The sequence below is a fragment of the Saccostrea cucullata genome, unplaced genomic scaffold (genome assembly GCF_032062105.1).
Source record: "Saccostrea cucullata isolate Sc308-1 unplaced genomic scaffold, CSIRO_AGI_Scuc_v1 ctg4916, whole genome shotgun sequence".
In the NCBI taxonomy this organism is placed as follows: Eukaryota; Metazoa; Mollusca; class Bivalvia; order Ostreida; family Ostreidae; genus Saccostrea; species Saccostrea cuccullata.
Window position 1 is genome coordinate 4707 of NW_026930544.1, and position 16633 is coordinate 21339.

Consider the following 16633-nt stretch of genomic DNA (forward strand, 5'->3'; position numbering starts at 1 on the left):
TAGGGGGTGCTTACTCCTTTTAGGGATTGAACCCACCTCTGAAATTTCCTGAGGTCCATTTTTAATGCCCAGTGTTCACAGATTTGTTTTCTTTGTAGATTATTTAAGTTGGATCACTCGTCGTTATTTTCGCCTTCTTATTTAAGTGTATCCTCATTATTTTCATTGGACTACAAATCTGTCCTGTCATTTAATTTGTCCTTACCGTAATAAACAATTTGAACAATAACTTATCGTAAAATAATTTGAAACTAAACTAGAGGTTCTGAGAACACTGAGCTAACAAAATGATACCACTGCCTCCGATATGATTATAATGACAAAGTCTATGTTTTGAATTGGGAGACCAGAAATTAGTGTCAGATCAAAAAGTTAAAATAGAAGTCCTACTTGTCTTTGACATCTGATCCCACCTTTAGTATTTTCAGGGTTCATTTTTTTTCTCTTCACAATATATATTCTTTACTAGAATTATGAGGTTGAAAAGTTAGATATCTTATCCCTTTTCTCATTAAGCTTCATTATGAACGACCTTTTAACCTCAACAGTTCAGTGTTGAATTTATATAGGAGACGCAGAGTGTCGACATTCGTCAAGGTCGATTTAGCCTTTTCATACAATATTATAATGCAATATGATTACATTCTCTAGGTTTTCGTTTTTTGTCATCTTAAGATAATTTTTATTTAATATATCATAAATTTGATATTCACAAAAAAAGTCTATTGCAATTTTCCTAATTTTGCAAATGCATATATGATATCAGCATCATTTCTCTTGATAAACAATATCTTTTCAAAAATGATGAGTTAATGAACTCTGGTGTCTTATAATAAATATACCTATGTACTATATATTGCATATTTTAAGATTTGAACATGCCAAAGTTTTTTTCAAAGATGACATTGCCAGTATTTAAAACTATTTTTTTAACTATCCAATGCAATACGAGAAGATTGAAAATGTAAAAAGAAAGGCAACAAATTCATGATTTTGATAAAATTCAGATTAAGATTTAATCTAAAGATGCTCTGCTAAATGTGTTCAGTTTGTGCACACAACACACGTTAGATACATATTATTATGATAAGGAGGACATGGCAGCGAGCCACACACCGCTTTGACGGAGTGGACCCATTTTCCATTGTCGTTACGCTCTCCTGCTCTTAGGGCCTCAGGATGTTCATCAACACAGATGTACTGTGACGCTGCCTTACTTGCATAGTATCCGCTTGCCAGGTATCCGTGATATTGTTCAGTCCACCCCGAGTAGCAGCTGTTCTTTCCTGGAATCATCAACACGCTCGACTGTGTCTTCCTTCTACAAACCACACAAGGCAAGTCGTCTCCATCATGCAGACCAAAGTCAGTCGAATCGTATTCTGCTCCATACATAAAAGAGTAAGAAGAGGTAAAATTGGTGGTCAGGTTAGGGTCGGGTGGCAAGCAGACAAATTCAGCTGCAGCACCAGTGTGATCATACCAAGATCCTCCGCCAAATCCTACAAAAGGACAAACACTACACCAAATCTTTCTAATTATAATTTTAGCCATATGAAATTTCATGATTTCAGCAAATTCATGAAGATATCGAGGATTGAAGTCGAACAATAAACTGAACTCTGGCTTTTCTTTAAAAATAAGTAATTATATTTCTGTGTAAAGCTTGGACCTTAGATGTCACAACCATTACAAGGAACAAAAATAAATAAATAAAAAAATCAGTCATTTTAAAAAGATAAATATGGCTAATTAAAGCCCTTCAGATTTTTAAGTAGAAAAACTTAAAAGAAATAAAAATTGATCTTGTGGAAGAGGTCTATGGGTTACCGATTGTTTTTGTGTACACAAATCCTTTGAAAACAAATCTCCAGCAACGCTAATCACATTGTCTGATTTGATGGACATAAACTAAAATATAAAACCATAACACTAAGGATCCCGTACTGCAAATATGGTGCAATTAACGGCTCAAGGTTTTCTGTGCACTTTTGAGAAGAATTTCTTTATTTCCAGCCTTGGTCAATCAATTACATTTCACTCCCTAATTCTAGACATATTTTAACAAACTTGTATATTCGATTCACCTCCTAACCTTTTTAAGTTTCCTACCATCCGACAACATTTCAAAACGCTAAGTTCTACAGCTACGCAATAAAGTGCTCTGCGTATGAGCAAATTCTCAAACAAGACAAGCTGTTGCAAAATAAATTGATGAAACAAGGATATCAACAACGGTCTCGTTTAAAGTGAAAAATTTTGCAAACTATATGGCCGATAAAATGATTTTGTCAACAAAAAAGAAAATATTCTAAAGTCGAACTTTATTGACTTTTCTTCTTCTTCTTCTTCTTCTTCTTTTTTTTTTTTACAAATTTTTAGAGCATTATATTCATAGAACCTTTTCATAGAACCTTTTCATTTCCTTTTTTCCACGAACTGTGATAAAAGTGCCTTATATATTTATTCATAATATTTCGTTTATGTATAAATAATTTAAATAATTAACTAACTTTCTTTCTGCGCTTCCAATTTCTTTACTGAATATAACATCATCGGTTCTCTGATGTTAGTAGGATAATGCTAGTTCTATCCTATGCTTACTGATGCTGATCCTGGTAATGTTGTTTTTTAAATGCTGATCCTGAGGCTAGTTATATGCTGATGCTTATTTTGCTTATGCTGATGCTGATTTATGTAACAAAATTAATTCCCTGCACTGTATACAGGTGGTATATGCTTGAAAAGTTCTTGAAAGGGAGACACAAAGCAACATACACTCAATCAACCATAAAGTTTTTTAAAAAAAAATACTTGAGTAAACCAGTTCTGTTTCGTTATCTGAAGGACATTCCTTTCGTCCCCACCGTACAAACACCCCACTGGCTGTAAAAAATAAGTATACGTCTTATAATGCTGAGTATAAATTGGGAAATAGATCAAAATCATTTAAAAAAGTAACCAAATTACGAACAACTTCTCAATGTTCCAATTGCTCTCAAATTTCACTTTCAACAGATTTTATCAATTTATTTACTTGGATTTAATATTAACAATTGTATCTTCTCGCTTTTTTTACTTATGTGATATGGGATTGATATATATTCTCAACAGGATTCCACAACATCTAAGCCGTTAGAAGTCTTTTTTCAACGAATGCATATGGTTTGAAAGACAATGGCGAAATTATAAAAAAAAAAATAAAATCCTTGGACCTTTTCTTATTATTGGATAGATGGTAAAAAAGAGGTTCTGTCATTTGAGGCTTGATTGTGCCTATCAAATGGACTCCAAAAATCAGAAGATCAGCAGATAACAAAAAATCTGCAAAGATGTTTCATTCTAAATCTTGACTAAATAATTGTTCCTATCAAAGATAAATTCTACCTAAGAATGCTGAGAGGTTCAAGACTAGATCAGCATTCTTTAAGATAAATTCTAAAGCATACGTTCAAAACATGCATGTTTATGTAATTAAGTTGAAACAAAAAAAAAAAGAACATAGCATGTCAATTCATGAAACTGTCAGTAGAAATAATAGCCAAAGTTATTGACCAGCTGAACAGAAGACATGTATATAAGAAAAAAGGCATACATGTACTTCGGCCAGGTTTGCTCCTGGTGCTTTCCACATGTCAAAGTTATACCATAAAAGAAAGGATAGTATAATGTGTCAGATAAGGCAAATATGTTTTGCAAATGCATGTGCTAGCAAAGCCATCAGCCAATTCATCGAGATGTCAAGATAATATCCACAAGACAATACTCATCAGCTACAAGGTATACATGGATACATTATCAAGGGAATGATAAGAATGGAGTACGACCAATTTCATTCCTGCTTGTGCAGATCAATATAGAAGGTTCACGACGGGTGCATTCGGACAAAATGGAATACTTATTCCCTCTAGGCATACCTGTTTACACCTCCGGTGTTTACAGAGTACCATGTTTTATATAGCCCCGTTCAGATTCAAATTCTCTACTTTCTCAATTGGATATTTCCATCTCTACTTGACAGTGCCTCCACTTTGTGATTGGGATGCCCGAGTTCGATTCTTATTTGTATTGCCGTGTCAAACCTAGAACCTAAGGTAATGACTTCTACTTCGACAAAAGCCCGGCATCAGGGACGATAGTAACTGGTCTTACGGATGAGTCCTAAAACAATTTCCTTTTCATGGTAGATATCAACACGATGAACTTGCTTAATTCACTACGGAAATCCCCAAAAGGTTGATAACTTCTATAATCCGTTCTCACGTCACTGAGCAAGGTACATGTACATCGTACCAAGCCTACCAATTATTGAACCTTCTAACCAGTTGACTTTTCAAGGAATTGTCTTAGACGTAGACCACTGTAAATCACTTTTCATTTGCGAGAACTAAAATATCATTCTTGCATGAATTAGTATTCAAAAAGATTATAGATCAGCTACCACAATACGTGAAAATTTTGTCTCACTAATAAAAAGTTGATGTCTATCTCCCGAAAATAAGGTTTTGCAAAAATTTAGTGATCTATAGTGTACCTTCGCTTGTGATCCCTATTGCAGGGACGTAGCAACAGGGGGGCCAGGGGGGGGGGGGGGCTGGCCCCCCACTTTTTTCCCGAACCTTACTTATACTATAGGAAATGCTAATCAAAAATGTTGTTGCCCCCCCCCCGCCCACTATGAGTGATGTACGGAAAATATAGTATAGGAATTGGTACTGAAAGTAGTTGACATGAAGAAAAAGTTGGCCTCTAACCCCCCTTCGAAATAGGATTTTCGACTTTGGGCAACTTTGGACAACTTTTCCCTTTTTTTTTTTTGCTTGTCAACTTTTCAGGTTAGTAAAAAAAATTTCTCTGGCTGCCCCCCCCCCCACTTTCAAAAACGATGCTACGTGCCTGTATTGTAGTACTTTTGTAATGAAAATAAGCTTCCAATAAAATAAATACCATTTTTAGAATTATTCTTTATTTTTTGATAAAAGCAAAATAATTAACAATCTTTTGTAAAAGTTTCTGAAAAAGAATTACCGGAAGTTTTTAATGTCGCAAGATCTGAATACTTCGTCGATAAATCAGAATACTTTGTAGATAAATCTGAGTACTTCACTAATATTTCCTGATACTTTCTCTCCAGGTCATGGATCTGAGACAAGATCACGTCTGGGTCATTCAGCAAAATCCTCTTCTCAGCGTGTCCGATTATAACTTGTATGAAAATAAGCAAATTAAACCGTGAAAGGCTTTCATTGTTTACCGCAGATTAGTCGAAATGCAATAAATGTATATATATATATATATATATATATATATATATATATATATATATATATATATATATATATATATATATATATATATATATATATATATATATATACCAAAAATACAGCAATGACAATTGTTATACCTTTAAAAAATTGTTTCTTTACAGATCTTTACCAAAAAAGTGTAAATTTTCTAATGTTTTACTGAGCGGGCATAAAAAAGATGTTTGACTACTTAGTGAGATGTTAGACCTGTCGATACGTCACACAATGGGCGAAGCTAAAATCTTATTTACATTGATTTCGTTGGAGTTTAAGAGTGACGGGCCTTATCCTAGTCTACAAAACCGTATTTTTTTTCTCCGATTGGTGTTCAAAATTTTATTACAATAGTTTCTTTATTTCATATGTACATAGAGACTCAATACACCTCACATGAAAAGAAAACAAAAGATGCATAACAGTCCTTCACATCTGTTTTGTATCTGGACATTTTAATGGAGTGGGGCGTTAGTGGTGATAAAGCAAATGTGATTTTTTCAACTTTTTCAATCGTCGCTTATACACTAAGGACTAACAATTGCCGAATGCGAGCATTATTTAAAACAAGGCAAAATGCTGACAGACAAGGTGAAGATAAACGTTATAAACAGTCTTATTTAAAGTCAACATTTTGAAAATAGTATGATCAATTCAAAATCAGCAAATACATTTTCCATTAAAGACCCAATTTTTAAGCGGTTAGCTTCGCTAGCCGCTTTATGGCATGTGTCGACACCGGAAACTTCCATAAGGCGCTACCTATCGACAACGGAAACTTCAACAAAGCCTCTACCTAGTACCTATGATTTGTTTCTAACACATATAACATATGTTTAATAAAATCAAGACTATCAAAACAACATAATCTTTTGGTTTTTAAATTTTTTTCTGATTTTGTTTGTCAATGAAATAAATTTATAATTGTTGTATTAAAAAAGTTTATGTATAGAAGCATTTGGTGTCAAGATTATGGCGGTCGGGCCCTATGACGAAATTCGAAGTCAGCATGGAGTTAAGCTGATAACATTATCACGTTAGATTTAAACTTTAGGAAGAAATGTATAGCGAGAAATATATTTGAATCTAATGCTACAAGAAAACCAGTAGGCATTTTCGATTTATGTGTTAAATTGAAGCCTGAATCGAACAGGGGGTCAAACTGGCGTTGGACACCTTGTGTATTTATATATAGAAGGGGTAGAATGTTTCGATATTTGGCTAATTTAGAGACTTACTGATAAAAATTCAGGTGCCTGTGATTAATTACAAGGCTACTCTCATGAACAATAAATATTTGACCTAATTATGCTACTGGACACAGGGAGGACGGGTTAATTACTGGCTAAAGGGGTTGAAGGTTATTACCAACTGCAAAACATCGGAGAATCTCTCAATCGAGTTTCATTTTCCAAAATATTAAGGCATCCCTTCAATTAACTTAAGTTATACTAGTACACAAAGAAAGCCTTTATATAAAAATACTGAAGTAAGTTGTACAGTTATGGATTACTTCCATAATGAAACGTTTGTTTTCTTCTCCTTTTTTTCTCAATTGAAATTATTAAAATGATGATAAAAGCTTTGTTTCCAGGGAAAAATTCATTTTCAAAAAGTGGGAATAGATAGAATGAACCCACCTGCTGACCTGCAGTGAGCCTACGATACTGAAACTCTCTGAAATTACCTTAATTAATTCTCTGCTCGTCCATCCGTTTTTCTCAGACTAGCAAGCTAAAGATGTATGTACAATACTCCAAATCAATTAATCTAAAGAATTTGAATTATCATTTTATTTTCTTTTTAAGTTGTTTGCTATAGAGCCTTTATAGTTACCTAATTTCAGAATCAATAGAGCATGAAAGCCAATAAAATTGGCAACATCAACATAATTTTTTTTCTTTCTGAGCACTTTTGGACGCCACCAATGGAGACAATTAGGGAGAAAAATTTTTGAAATTGAACTTTCTGTTTTTCAAACTGAAAATCGCAGGTTGATATTTTGAAACAAACATTTGTGACATCAGTCTGGGATGTTATTGGTTATACCATTTAGTTAAGTACTACAAAATTCATTGTGTCTGCTTCTTCGCTGATGACACTGGAAAAAGATATGCATGCCTACTTAATATCATCATTCAATGCATTTTTTTGTGATTGTACACTGTACATATTCGATGAAAGCATGCTAATCGCTTTTCAGTACTTTCAGTACTTTGATTTTTTACCGTACGGTTACCTGAGGAGAGGGAGTGGTCAAAGTAACAGTGGTGTTATTTACCTGGAGACCCCCAATACCCAAGATGTCAAAAATCTGTGTAAACGTAGCATTACACAGGAAGTCTGTGTTTGGTATTCAGGGTCAACATTACGTGTTTTGTGTTTGGTTTTGAGTGAAACTACATAAAATAATTATTTTAATATGGAATTTATTTGTAAACTAAACGCATTCATCGTAATCATGGTAATGTTTTGAAGGAAAAAAAATAATAAGATAATAAGAATAATAAGAAAATGTTTTCCTTGCATAAAAGAAAAATTCACGAGTAAAAACTACAAATCAATAATATTTATCTTTTTTAATCTTCAATAAACGAAATCACTAGATTAAAAAAGTCTGACTATTGAAATAAAAAATTATTGATCCACCCATTCGTCGTGTATGTGAATATGCATTTACCGCGATCGGAATGTTGTTTTTTTTTATGGCCAACAATGTTGTCCAAATTATTCCATATTTTTTTATTCTTCGTATGTTAACAAAATTTTATTGTTAGAAAGATTTCTTTTCAGAATCGATCACTATTAATTATCTTCACATTTTCATTTCATTTTCAGACGCTAGAGGAAATTCGAGCATTAATTCTGACATCAATTTCTGTACAACATCGTGCGGATTGTAGCCATAGTACAAAATAAAACGTCTTTTAAAAACTATGCTATGCTGTTTATTAGTGCTGAATATTTTTCTTATATCCCATTTCTTAAAAAATAATTTGATTCGGACTTCTAATTACGGCAAATAGAGCCGGTTTCTGTGGACGCGGTCTTTTTTCTACAGATAAACGTGGACGATATAACACTTACAAGTAACAAACAGCAGTGAAGATAGAAAAGAAATATTTTATCATGTCAATGTTTTAATAATCTACTTTCAATTATTTTTTTGAAATAAAATTCAAACATATTGGAGTTTTCTAATCCGCGTGTATACTTTGCGGATACATGAAAGCGTTTGACGCGTGACCAGGTAATTGTTTTCAAAACATGCAAACTCAGATTATCAGGAAGCACAGGTAGCTGACCTGTCAATCAAATCAGAAGCTATTGTTTTTTTAATGATTGACAGGCGGTAAATTATTGATCTTGAATCAGGTAGATTTTGGGAGCGTTAACATAAAATTGGGTGTTTAATTCGACTTGTGACCGACGTTTTTCATACTTATAGTTAAGCCATTGTTTACATTACTGATTGTCTACGGACTAATATATGCTTGCCCGATCATGACAAGGGACGAACGAAAAGTTCAACTGGTCTCCAGACACCTGATCCCATCCCTGATTTTTCAGAGGCCTGTGGTTGTTCTGCTCGTTTTTGTACTGGAGTTTTGAGCTTGATTACCGTTTGTTACTCCCATATTTTAGGCGGATATCCTATAATATTTAATTTATTTTCACTTACACAAAAAACCATACGAATAATTAAAGAATTTATTATTTATTATTTAAGAAAGAACACAGCATGGGAAACAACGGGGAAAAAAATCAATCATATAACAAAAAATCCATAAAAATAATTTAGATAAAACTTGCTTTCTACAACTTTTTATTTTTACTTTTGTGGTAGCGGAACTAGACATATTGTTATTCGATTCCGTGAAACGGTTTGCTCACCAATAAAGCACTGTCAATAAGTTTCTAATTCTACACTTTTATAATAATCAGATGTCGGAAACATATTAGAAATAATGTTTATAATATTATTAGAATTTCAACGAAAAACAATAGGTGTATACGCTGCAATATTCATTAACATTTTTTGACCAATCACTTTAGTCGGACTGGAAGTTTTTTCTACATTACCATGCAAAGTAGCATTAACTTCGAATTCATTTGCTACGCTGTAAGAGTATTGTTGAAATTGCAGAAGACACTATGTCAATTCTGCTTTAGTTTCTAGCCTCTCTCTTAGGTCTCTTGCAACTGTAGATTTTGTCTATGATTTCATGTTTGGTGGTCAGGTTAGGATCACGTGGTAGACAAACAAACTCAGCTGCAGCACCAGAATGATTAGTCCAATATCTACCACCAAATCCTAAACAATAAAAAGAGTAAACGTTTAAAATGAAAAAAAAAAATTAAATTGATGAATACATCCAAAAACATAGAAGCGGGTGCTTGTAGAATCTCATGCAAGCATTAAGTTGATCAATAACAAATAATGTAAAAAAAAGTATGTTTTTACGTACCCGAATAAACAAGTTCTGTTTCGTTATCTGAATGACAATCTTTTCGCCCCAAACGGACAAACACTCCGCTAACTTAAAAAATGGTTTATTCAATTATATATTTTCTTGAAAAATGTTTTATCCTTATTTTAGAAAAAAAGATACAGAAATACAAGTATACTGATAAACATTTAATAGTTCGTTCTCTAACAATCATATACATGTACATGTATATTAAAATGTGCTAAGGCAAAGTATGGTTACATTTAAGACCTAAAGAATAAACAATTACAACTGTACTAGGAAAGCAGAAAAAAAAATAAAATACACAATAAAAAATGATTAACTGGGCAGGCAATCTCAATGAATATCCCCTACTTTGATATCTGTAGGTAATCTTACTACCTTTTATCCAAGTCGTTATACGTGGATCATTTGTTGTAAATTTTTTTTGCAATACCACTGAATTTGAAAGATGTTCTCTCCAAGTCATGTATATGAGACAAGATCACGTCTGGGTCATTCAGGCAAATTCTCTTCTCAGCATGGCCGATTAGAACTTGTATAAAGAGGACAAAAAAAAACCTAAAGGTTTTTTCATGTCTTCGATAGGACTAACGCAGATCAACCGAAATGGAATAAATGTGCACAAATGATAGATAAGACAACGAATAGTATATTTCCCGATCATGTGCTGTTAGTTGTGAATTCGTAGGTTACTAAAACTAATAAAAACATTTGATATTATGGTAGCATTAGATAATTTCCCTGTTTTAAACAGTAAAATATATATCCATTTATTTAAATATATATTTATATATATTTACAGTATAGCAATGACAATTGTTATTCCTTTAAAAATTTGTTCCAATACAAATCTTTACCAAAAAAGTCTAAAATTTCAAATGCTTTACTGAGCGGGCATAAAAGAAATCGATATTTGACCACTGAGGGAGATGTTGTACGCTTATAGAAAAAACATTCAAATGAAAGGTATAACAAAACATTTATTGATTGTGTTCTCGGGCATGTTGCGTTTTGTCGATCGTCGAACCAAACTGTCTGCATTCCGCTTAACGGCCTCAGGCAAACGGTTTGGTTCTTGGGTCCAACAACCCGCATGTTGCACTCGAATTCGGTCAATAAATGTACGAGAATGCAATCTCTAACCTGCATCCCTTTTTAAAGCTTAAAGAGGTGAACAACACTGCCGAAAATACGTTAGTTTTAAATATTCCTCTTTAGAAACAACATAAACAATAAATATTCTTCACTTGATATACAAGAATGCATATTGTGAGACCTAAAAATGAATAGAAATTTCCCTTTATCTTTAACGTGAAAAGATATTTGAAAATGTATTTTATTTGACTTAAAGTGAACTTTTCGTCAAACTGTTCTCTTTTCAGTAGGAGTATTGTCTGAAATTTGAACCAGGATCGATTTGTCAATGAACAAACTATTTTGCCTGGTAGGTCGGTAGGTTGATTTGAACTTTATTCCGACCTTATCCTATCCTAGTCTACAAAACCTTATTTCCTCTCCGATTGGTGTTCAAAATATTATTGACAATAAATAAAAATAAATTTCTTTATTTCATATGTGGATGTAGACTCCACGCACCTCAATTGAAGAAATAACAAAAGATGCATTACAGTCCTACAAATCTGTTTTCTATCTGGACATTTTAATGGAGAGGGACGTTAGTGGTAGCCTGACAAAATTTATAAAGCAGATATGGTTATTTCAGCTTTTTCTATTGTCGATTTTACACTAAGGACCAACAATTAACATTTATGTCTTCAATTTGTTTCTTTACACTCCGTATACGAACAATATTTAAAACAAGAAAAAATACTGACAGACAAGTTGAAGAAAGGCTTATTTAACGTCATCATTTTGCAAATAGTATAATCAATTCAAATAAGCAAAAAAAAAAATCTCCATTAGGTCGACTTGAGACCGACGTTTTTCATACTTATAGTTAAGCCATTGTTTACATTATCGATTGTCTACGGATTAATATATGCTTGCCCGATCATATCAAGGGACCAACGACAGGTTTAACCGGTCTACAGAGGATATTTACTACTCCAGACACCTGATCTCATCTCTGATTTTTCATAAACTACACAAAATTTACAGCTCTGCTCCTTGTGTTTATTTTGTGCACACAACACATGTTAGGTACATATTGTTGTGGTATGGTGGGCATGCCAGTGACCCACACACAGCTATGACAGGGTAAACCCATTTGCCATTGTCATTACGTCGTCCTGCTGTAAGAACATCCGGATGTTCATCTAGACAGATGTATTGTGTTGCAGCTTGAGAATTATAATGTCCCGCTGCAAGGTATCCATGATATTGCTCCTTCCAACCCGAGTAGCAGCTACTCTTTCCTGGTATCATCAACACGCTCGACTGTCTCTTCCTTCTGCAAACCACACAAGGCATATCATCTCCATTCTGATGACCAAAATCAGTGGAGTCGTATTCTGCGCCAAACATGAATGCACGGGAGGAGGTGAATTTGGTGGTCAGGTTAGGATCACGTGGTAGACAAACGAACTCAGCTGCAGCTCCACGATGATCATGCCAGGATCCAGCTCCAAATCCTGAACAATGTACACATGTATTATTTAACATAATTCGTTATCAGTTTAATCTATATGTACTTTAAGACTTTGAAAGAAAAAGAAATTAAGAAAGAAAAACTTAAGGAGAGATTTTCGTCTTAAAACTTGAACATAACAACTTGCGTCATGTTTTAATGAATAAAATATACAAGATTCACTGCATAGTTTTTAGTATTTCATTCAAAGTTTCACAATAATGGGATTTGAAATGAAAAATAAAGATACTAAGGATAGTTGCAGAACGGTAGTGTATAATCTGAGTTGCCAACGTCACAATGACTTACGTCAAAAACGTATCAATTTGCTTGACGTTACTTTTAAAATATGAACAATTTAAAGACGTTCTAAGAGAGAAATTGTCTTGTTTTCTATACTTAATAATTGAAAATTAGATGTATTATTTTCATCATTTACAACAAAAATAGACCCAAAAATATAGACCAATCCAGGCATCCCTTTTTTTGTTTGTATCATCTGTTATTAATAATGTATATGGTGACTAGATAATAATAATATTGTACCAAGGTTCTCTCAACTCACCCGAATAAACCAGTTCTCTTTCGTTATCTAAAGGACAGTCCTTACGTCCCCATCGTACAAACACTCCACTGGCTGTAATTATTGTAAATTAATAAATGACATTTAAAAAATGTAATCAATGTTAATCTTTCAACATGTGTATTTGTTTCAAAATAAACATTACTTGTTTTGAACATTGTTAATTCTGCTGACATTATATATTTTGTTTACAAAGTATTATGGCTAAATTAAGCTTGGAAACTGGTACATGTAACATACTATTTGAAATAATCATAAAAATTATATATCATTTTACGCGTTACCTAGTATCTTAATTTTTTTTCTCAACAGCAATTTCCTTTTGTCTGATGACATTATTTAAATACATTTTTCGAAAATTGCAAAAGATGAATGACAAGCAAACTAGAAGTTAATCAAATGGATTTGAGGCGATCACTTTAAAAAGCCGTACAATCATTACAAATATATTTGGAGAACATAAAATTCATTGCAAACCACTTAATTTTGAGCATATCAATGTGGCCCATTTTAGGTAAAGATCTTGTAAATGAAAGATGCCTACAAATTTCTTAAAACCGGAAAACATACTCCTCTAATGTAGCTTGGTAGAATATGTGTATCAGGACTTAATTTCTTGCATAAATATTGGAAATCTAAGGCAATGGAAATGTATCAGTATTATCTACAGTTTCTCAAAAAACCGTTTTCGATCTTATCTTCATGACCTCTTCCACAAATGATATTAGGGACATGGATACCGGTCCTTCGGATTAGACCGTATAAACCGAGGTCCCGTGTCGCAATAGGTGCTGGCAGGAAAAAAAGATCCCTCACTGCTCAATAGCCCTGAGTGCCGAGTATAGGACAAAATTTGTAGCTCTCCACCGGCAAGTCGTGGGTCTACAAATAAGTGAAAAATTCTTCAGAGGACCGTTTTACAACATACAATTAATGAATGAAGCATATTGCGATAAAGAACAGTATTCGAGATCAAAAACCCATAAAACAATACAAATAGGAGCAGAGTAAACACGGACCTCCAAAACATCTTAGGTGGCATCAGGTCCCAACATGGAGGAGTGAGCATCCCTTACCGACCGGTCTCATCCGCCATGTGCTCTTTGTCATGATCGGGAAAATACCGGGAAAATCCCTCGTAAATTCAGTGTTTAACTAATGGACTAACAATTAGAATAAAAAACATCAATCGGCATTTGACTAAATGAAAAATTGTATTTGCTGATACGGTCATTGTGTCGACCATAGAAATTACGAAATGATGACTTTAAACGAGACTTTTGATGTTCTTGTTTCAGCAAGGCGCTTGTCAATAATTTACCTCGTATTAGTAATTGTTCATACCTAGAGCATGCTCTTGCGTATCGAATCAACTGAGATATATAAAAATGACTAACCGATAAGTCCTGTATAAGTCAACGTCAGTTCCAAAGTTGTTATTTTCAGACCTTAGTTCGCGGAATGTTTTTCCGTAGAGTAAATGATAAAATAAAATAAAATAAAATAAAATACCTCCATGATTAGCAGCTTGATGGTATTTGGAAACTGTGCTTGTTTTCCTCTTTTCCTCATTTCAAATTAGATGCATTTAAAAGGTGTTTTTATAAAGCGCAATGAACAAATTTAACCTTAAATTACAATTTCATGCCCCTTATAAAATAAAACGAATTATAAAGCTAAAAGAGCGGATATCTAAAAAAGCAAATTACCATAAGATTTTGGAGATGTAGCATTGAATTTCACATTGAGTTCATCTATTCTCCTCACAACTTCTGAGTATTTCTTAGATGCATTTGAATACTTCTTAGATATATTGGAATACTTCATGGATATATCGCAATACTTCGTTGACAGTTCAGAATACTTCGTTGACATTTCCGAATACTTCGTCGACATATCCGAATACTTGGATAACAAATCGTCATATTTTCTTTTTAGGTCATGGATTTGAGACAATAGCTCTTCTGAATCATTCACCAAATTGTTCTTTTCAGCCAGTCCAAACACTACATGTATAAAGAAAAAAGACATATAAAACTCTATCGCCATGTTGGTAAAAATGAATTAATCCTATCTTTATTTTCAAAAGAGGTTATTTATATAAAAATGTGAGATTTAAAAAAAATCAATCAATATTATTTTACATCTGGTGTCAGCTTGAGTGTGTGTTACTTGCTATTATAGAAAAATTGCTGTAATAAATATTCTTGAAACGCAAGATACTTAATTAATATGTTTGATTCACAATTAAAGTTTAAAAAAGATTAAAAAAGGCATCAACCTGTCGACATTAAGGCTAAACAATTTCCATTATGGATATTTCAAAACAAATAAACTGGAAGGAACAAAGAATGTTCTTTGCCGAATAGATTGAGAACTATTTATGAGGACATTTAAAAATCAAAATACTCAGAAGTACAGAGAACCGGGCTCATTTACAGATTAAAATGAATTTCTTACATGAATCACGTTTATATTTTGATGAAAAAATTATTTTAAAACTATCAATATAAATGATAAGACACTGACAGTGAGTTTTTCAATCCTAATACCACGATCCGATTTTGTCAGAATCAGAATTAATCTGGTATCGCAGCTGAATGTAAACAAACAGGCCAGTCTGGTTCCCTCTCCTGCTTTACCTCGTATGTGTAGAGAACTACGATAACACTGGTTATCAAAAATCCTTACGCTAATGAACTATGTTCTTTGACTTAGGACTGAAGTTTTCAAAGTCATTACTACTAATGTTTATTTATATAGATTAAACTTCGTTTTATTTTTGTTGTTTTATTTAGCGTTTGTATTATCTCAAAAGCGGTTGAGAGTAAGAACTATATTTTTGCACGTAACTTTAAAATGGCGGCTATGTGGTCAACTTCCTGCCTTAAACACGATGACATAAGCCGGCAATTGCTCTTTGAGCAATAAGCCCGGCTAATCATATGTAAAAGAAAACTTGAAGTTGTAATTTGTTTTTTTTTTGCTTTGAATTCGAAATAATTTATAAGGAAAAAAGTATGGTTAGTATTGTTAAAAGCTCAAAGAAATATTACAACAGAAAAAATTATATGTGAATTTCAATTAAAACCTACGATAAGAAAATTAATACTGCTGAACTGTACTCTCATTTTGTTAGCTTAAAGAATACAAAAACTGTGTTCAAGCCAAAGGAAGTTATTTATTTAGTATCCGTTTATAGCAAAAGTGAGAATGCACTACATTCATTACTCTATGTTCTATTGTATTTATTGGATTTTTATACAACAGCTGTGTTGGACAGTGATATCTACGTCACTGAAGAATTTTAAGATTGCTTTAAAAAACTAAATAATAAATATATTTCTGAACATAGAATTATGACTTATCATATTTTTTGTATATCTAAGAGCCTTAGGCTTATTTGAGCCTTGTTTTCCTTTACAATGTTTCCATAAAAAAGAAGAAGAAAACATTCATCATTAAATATCGAGGCACAAGGAGGTCAAATTATATACGTAACCCGAAATGCCTGGAAAACTAAATTAAAGGGTTTAAACTTAAGAACATCAATTTATTTATAGTAATATATACTCACAATCATTAGAAATGCAACACCCTAATTTTAGGGTGAAAATTATATGCGGGATATAACTATGTACCAAAAAAGTTAGGGCATCTTTTACTTTGACAAATCAGTTATTTA

The 16633-nt window shown here is 32.9% G+C and overlaps 2 protein-coding genes across 2 annotated transcripts; both read right to left on the reverse strand.

Moving 5' to 3' along the window:
* Positions 1–1037: 1037 nt before the first annotated feature.
* LOC134228955 (short-chain collagen C4-like) lies at positions 1038–10873 on the reverse strand. The gene is made up of 4 exons (XM_062710656.1): positions 10806–10873; positions 5029–5240; positions 2815–2886; positions 1038–1502 (listed from the first exon to the last, which is right to left on the reverse strand). The coding sequence occupies exons 1-4, from the start codon at positions 10871–10873 to the stop codon at positions 1045–1047; spliced, it is 810 nt and encodes a 269-aa protein (XP_062566640.1). The 3' UTR covers positions 1038–1044.
* A 1038-nt stretch (positions 10874–11911) lies between these two features.
* LOC134228956 (short-chain collagen C4-like) lies at positions 11912–14997 on the reverse strand. The gene is made up of 3 exons (XM_062710657.1): positions 14750–14997; positions 12931–12998; positions 11912–12369 (listed from the first exon to the last, which is right to left on the reverse strand). The coding sequence occupies exons 1-3, from the start codon at positions 14995–14997 to the stop codon at positions 11912–11914; spliced, it is 774 nt and encodes a 257-aa protein (XP_062566641.1).
* Between the last annotated feature and the right edge of the window lie 1636 nt (positions 14998–16633).

Excerpts from the sequence above, each read along its gene's own strand:
- LOC134228956 (XM_062710657.1), bottom strand. The coding sequence starts at position 14,997 with ATGGCGATAGAGTTTTATATGTCTTTTTTCTTTATACATGTAGTGTTT. Across the intron at positions 12,999-14,749 it reads TATTCCAATATATCTAAGAA|TGGAGTGTTTGTACGATGGG; the intron begins GTATTCAAATGC and ends AATTACAGCCAG. Across the intron at positions 12,370-12,930 it reads AAGAGAACTGGTTTATTCGG|GATTTGGAGCTGGATCCTGG; the intron begins GTGAGTTGAGAG and ends TACATTGTTCAG.
- LOC134228955 (XM_062710656.1), bottom strand. The coding sequence starts at position 10,873 with ATGCGGGTTGTTGGACCCAAGAACCAAACCGTTTGCCTGAGGCCGTTA. Across the intron at positions 5,241-10,805 it reads AGCGGAATGCAGACAGTTTG|CCTTTCACGGTTTAATTTGC; the intron begins GTTCGACGATCG and ends AAACAATGAAAG. Across the intron at positions 2,887-5,028 it reads TGCGACATTAAAAACTTCCG|CCAGTGGGGTGTTTGTACGG; the intron begins GTAATTCTTTTT and ends TATTTTTTACAG.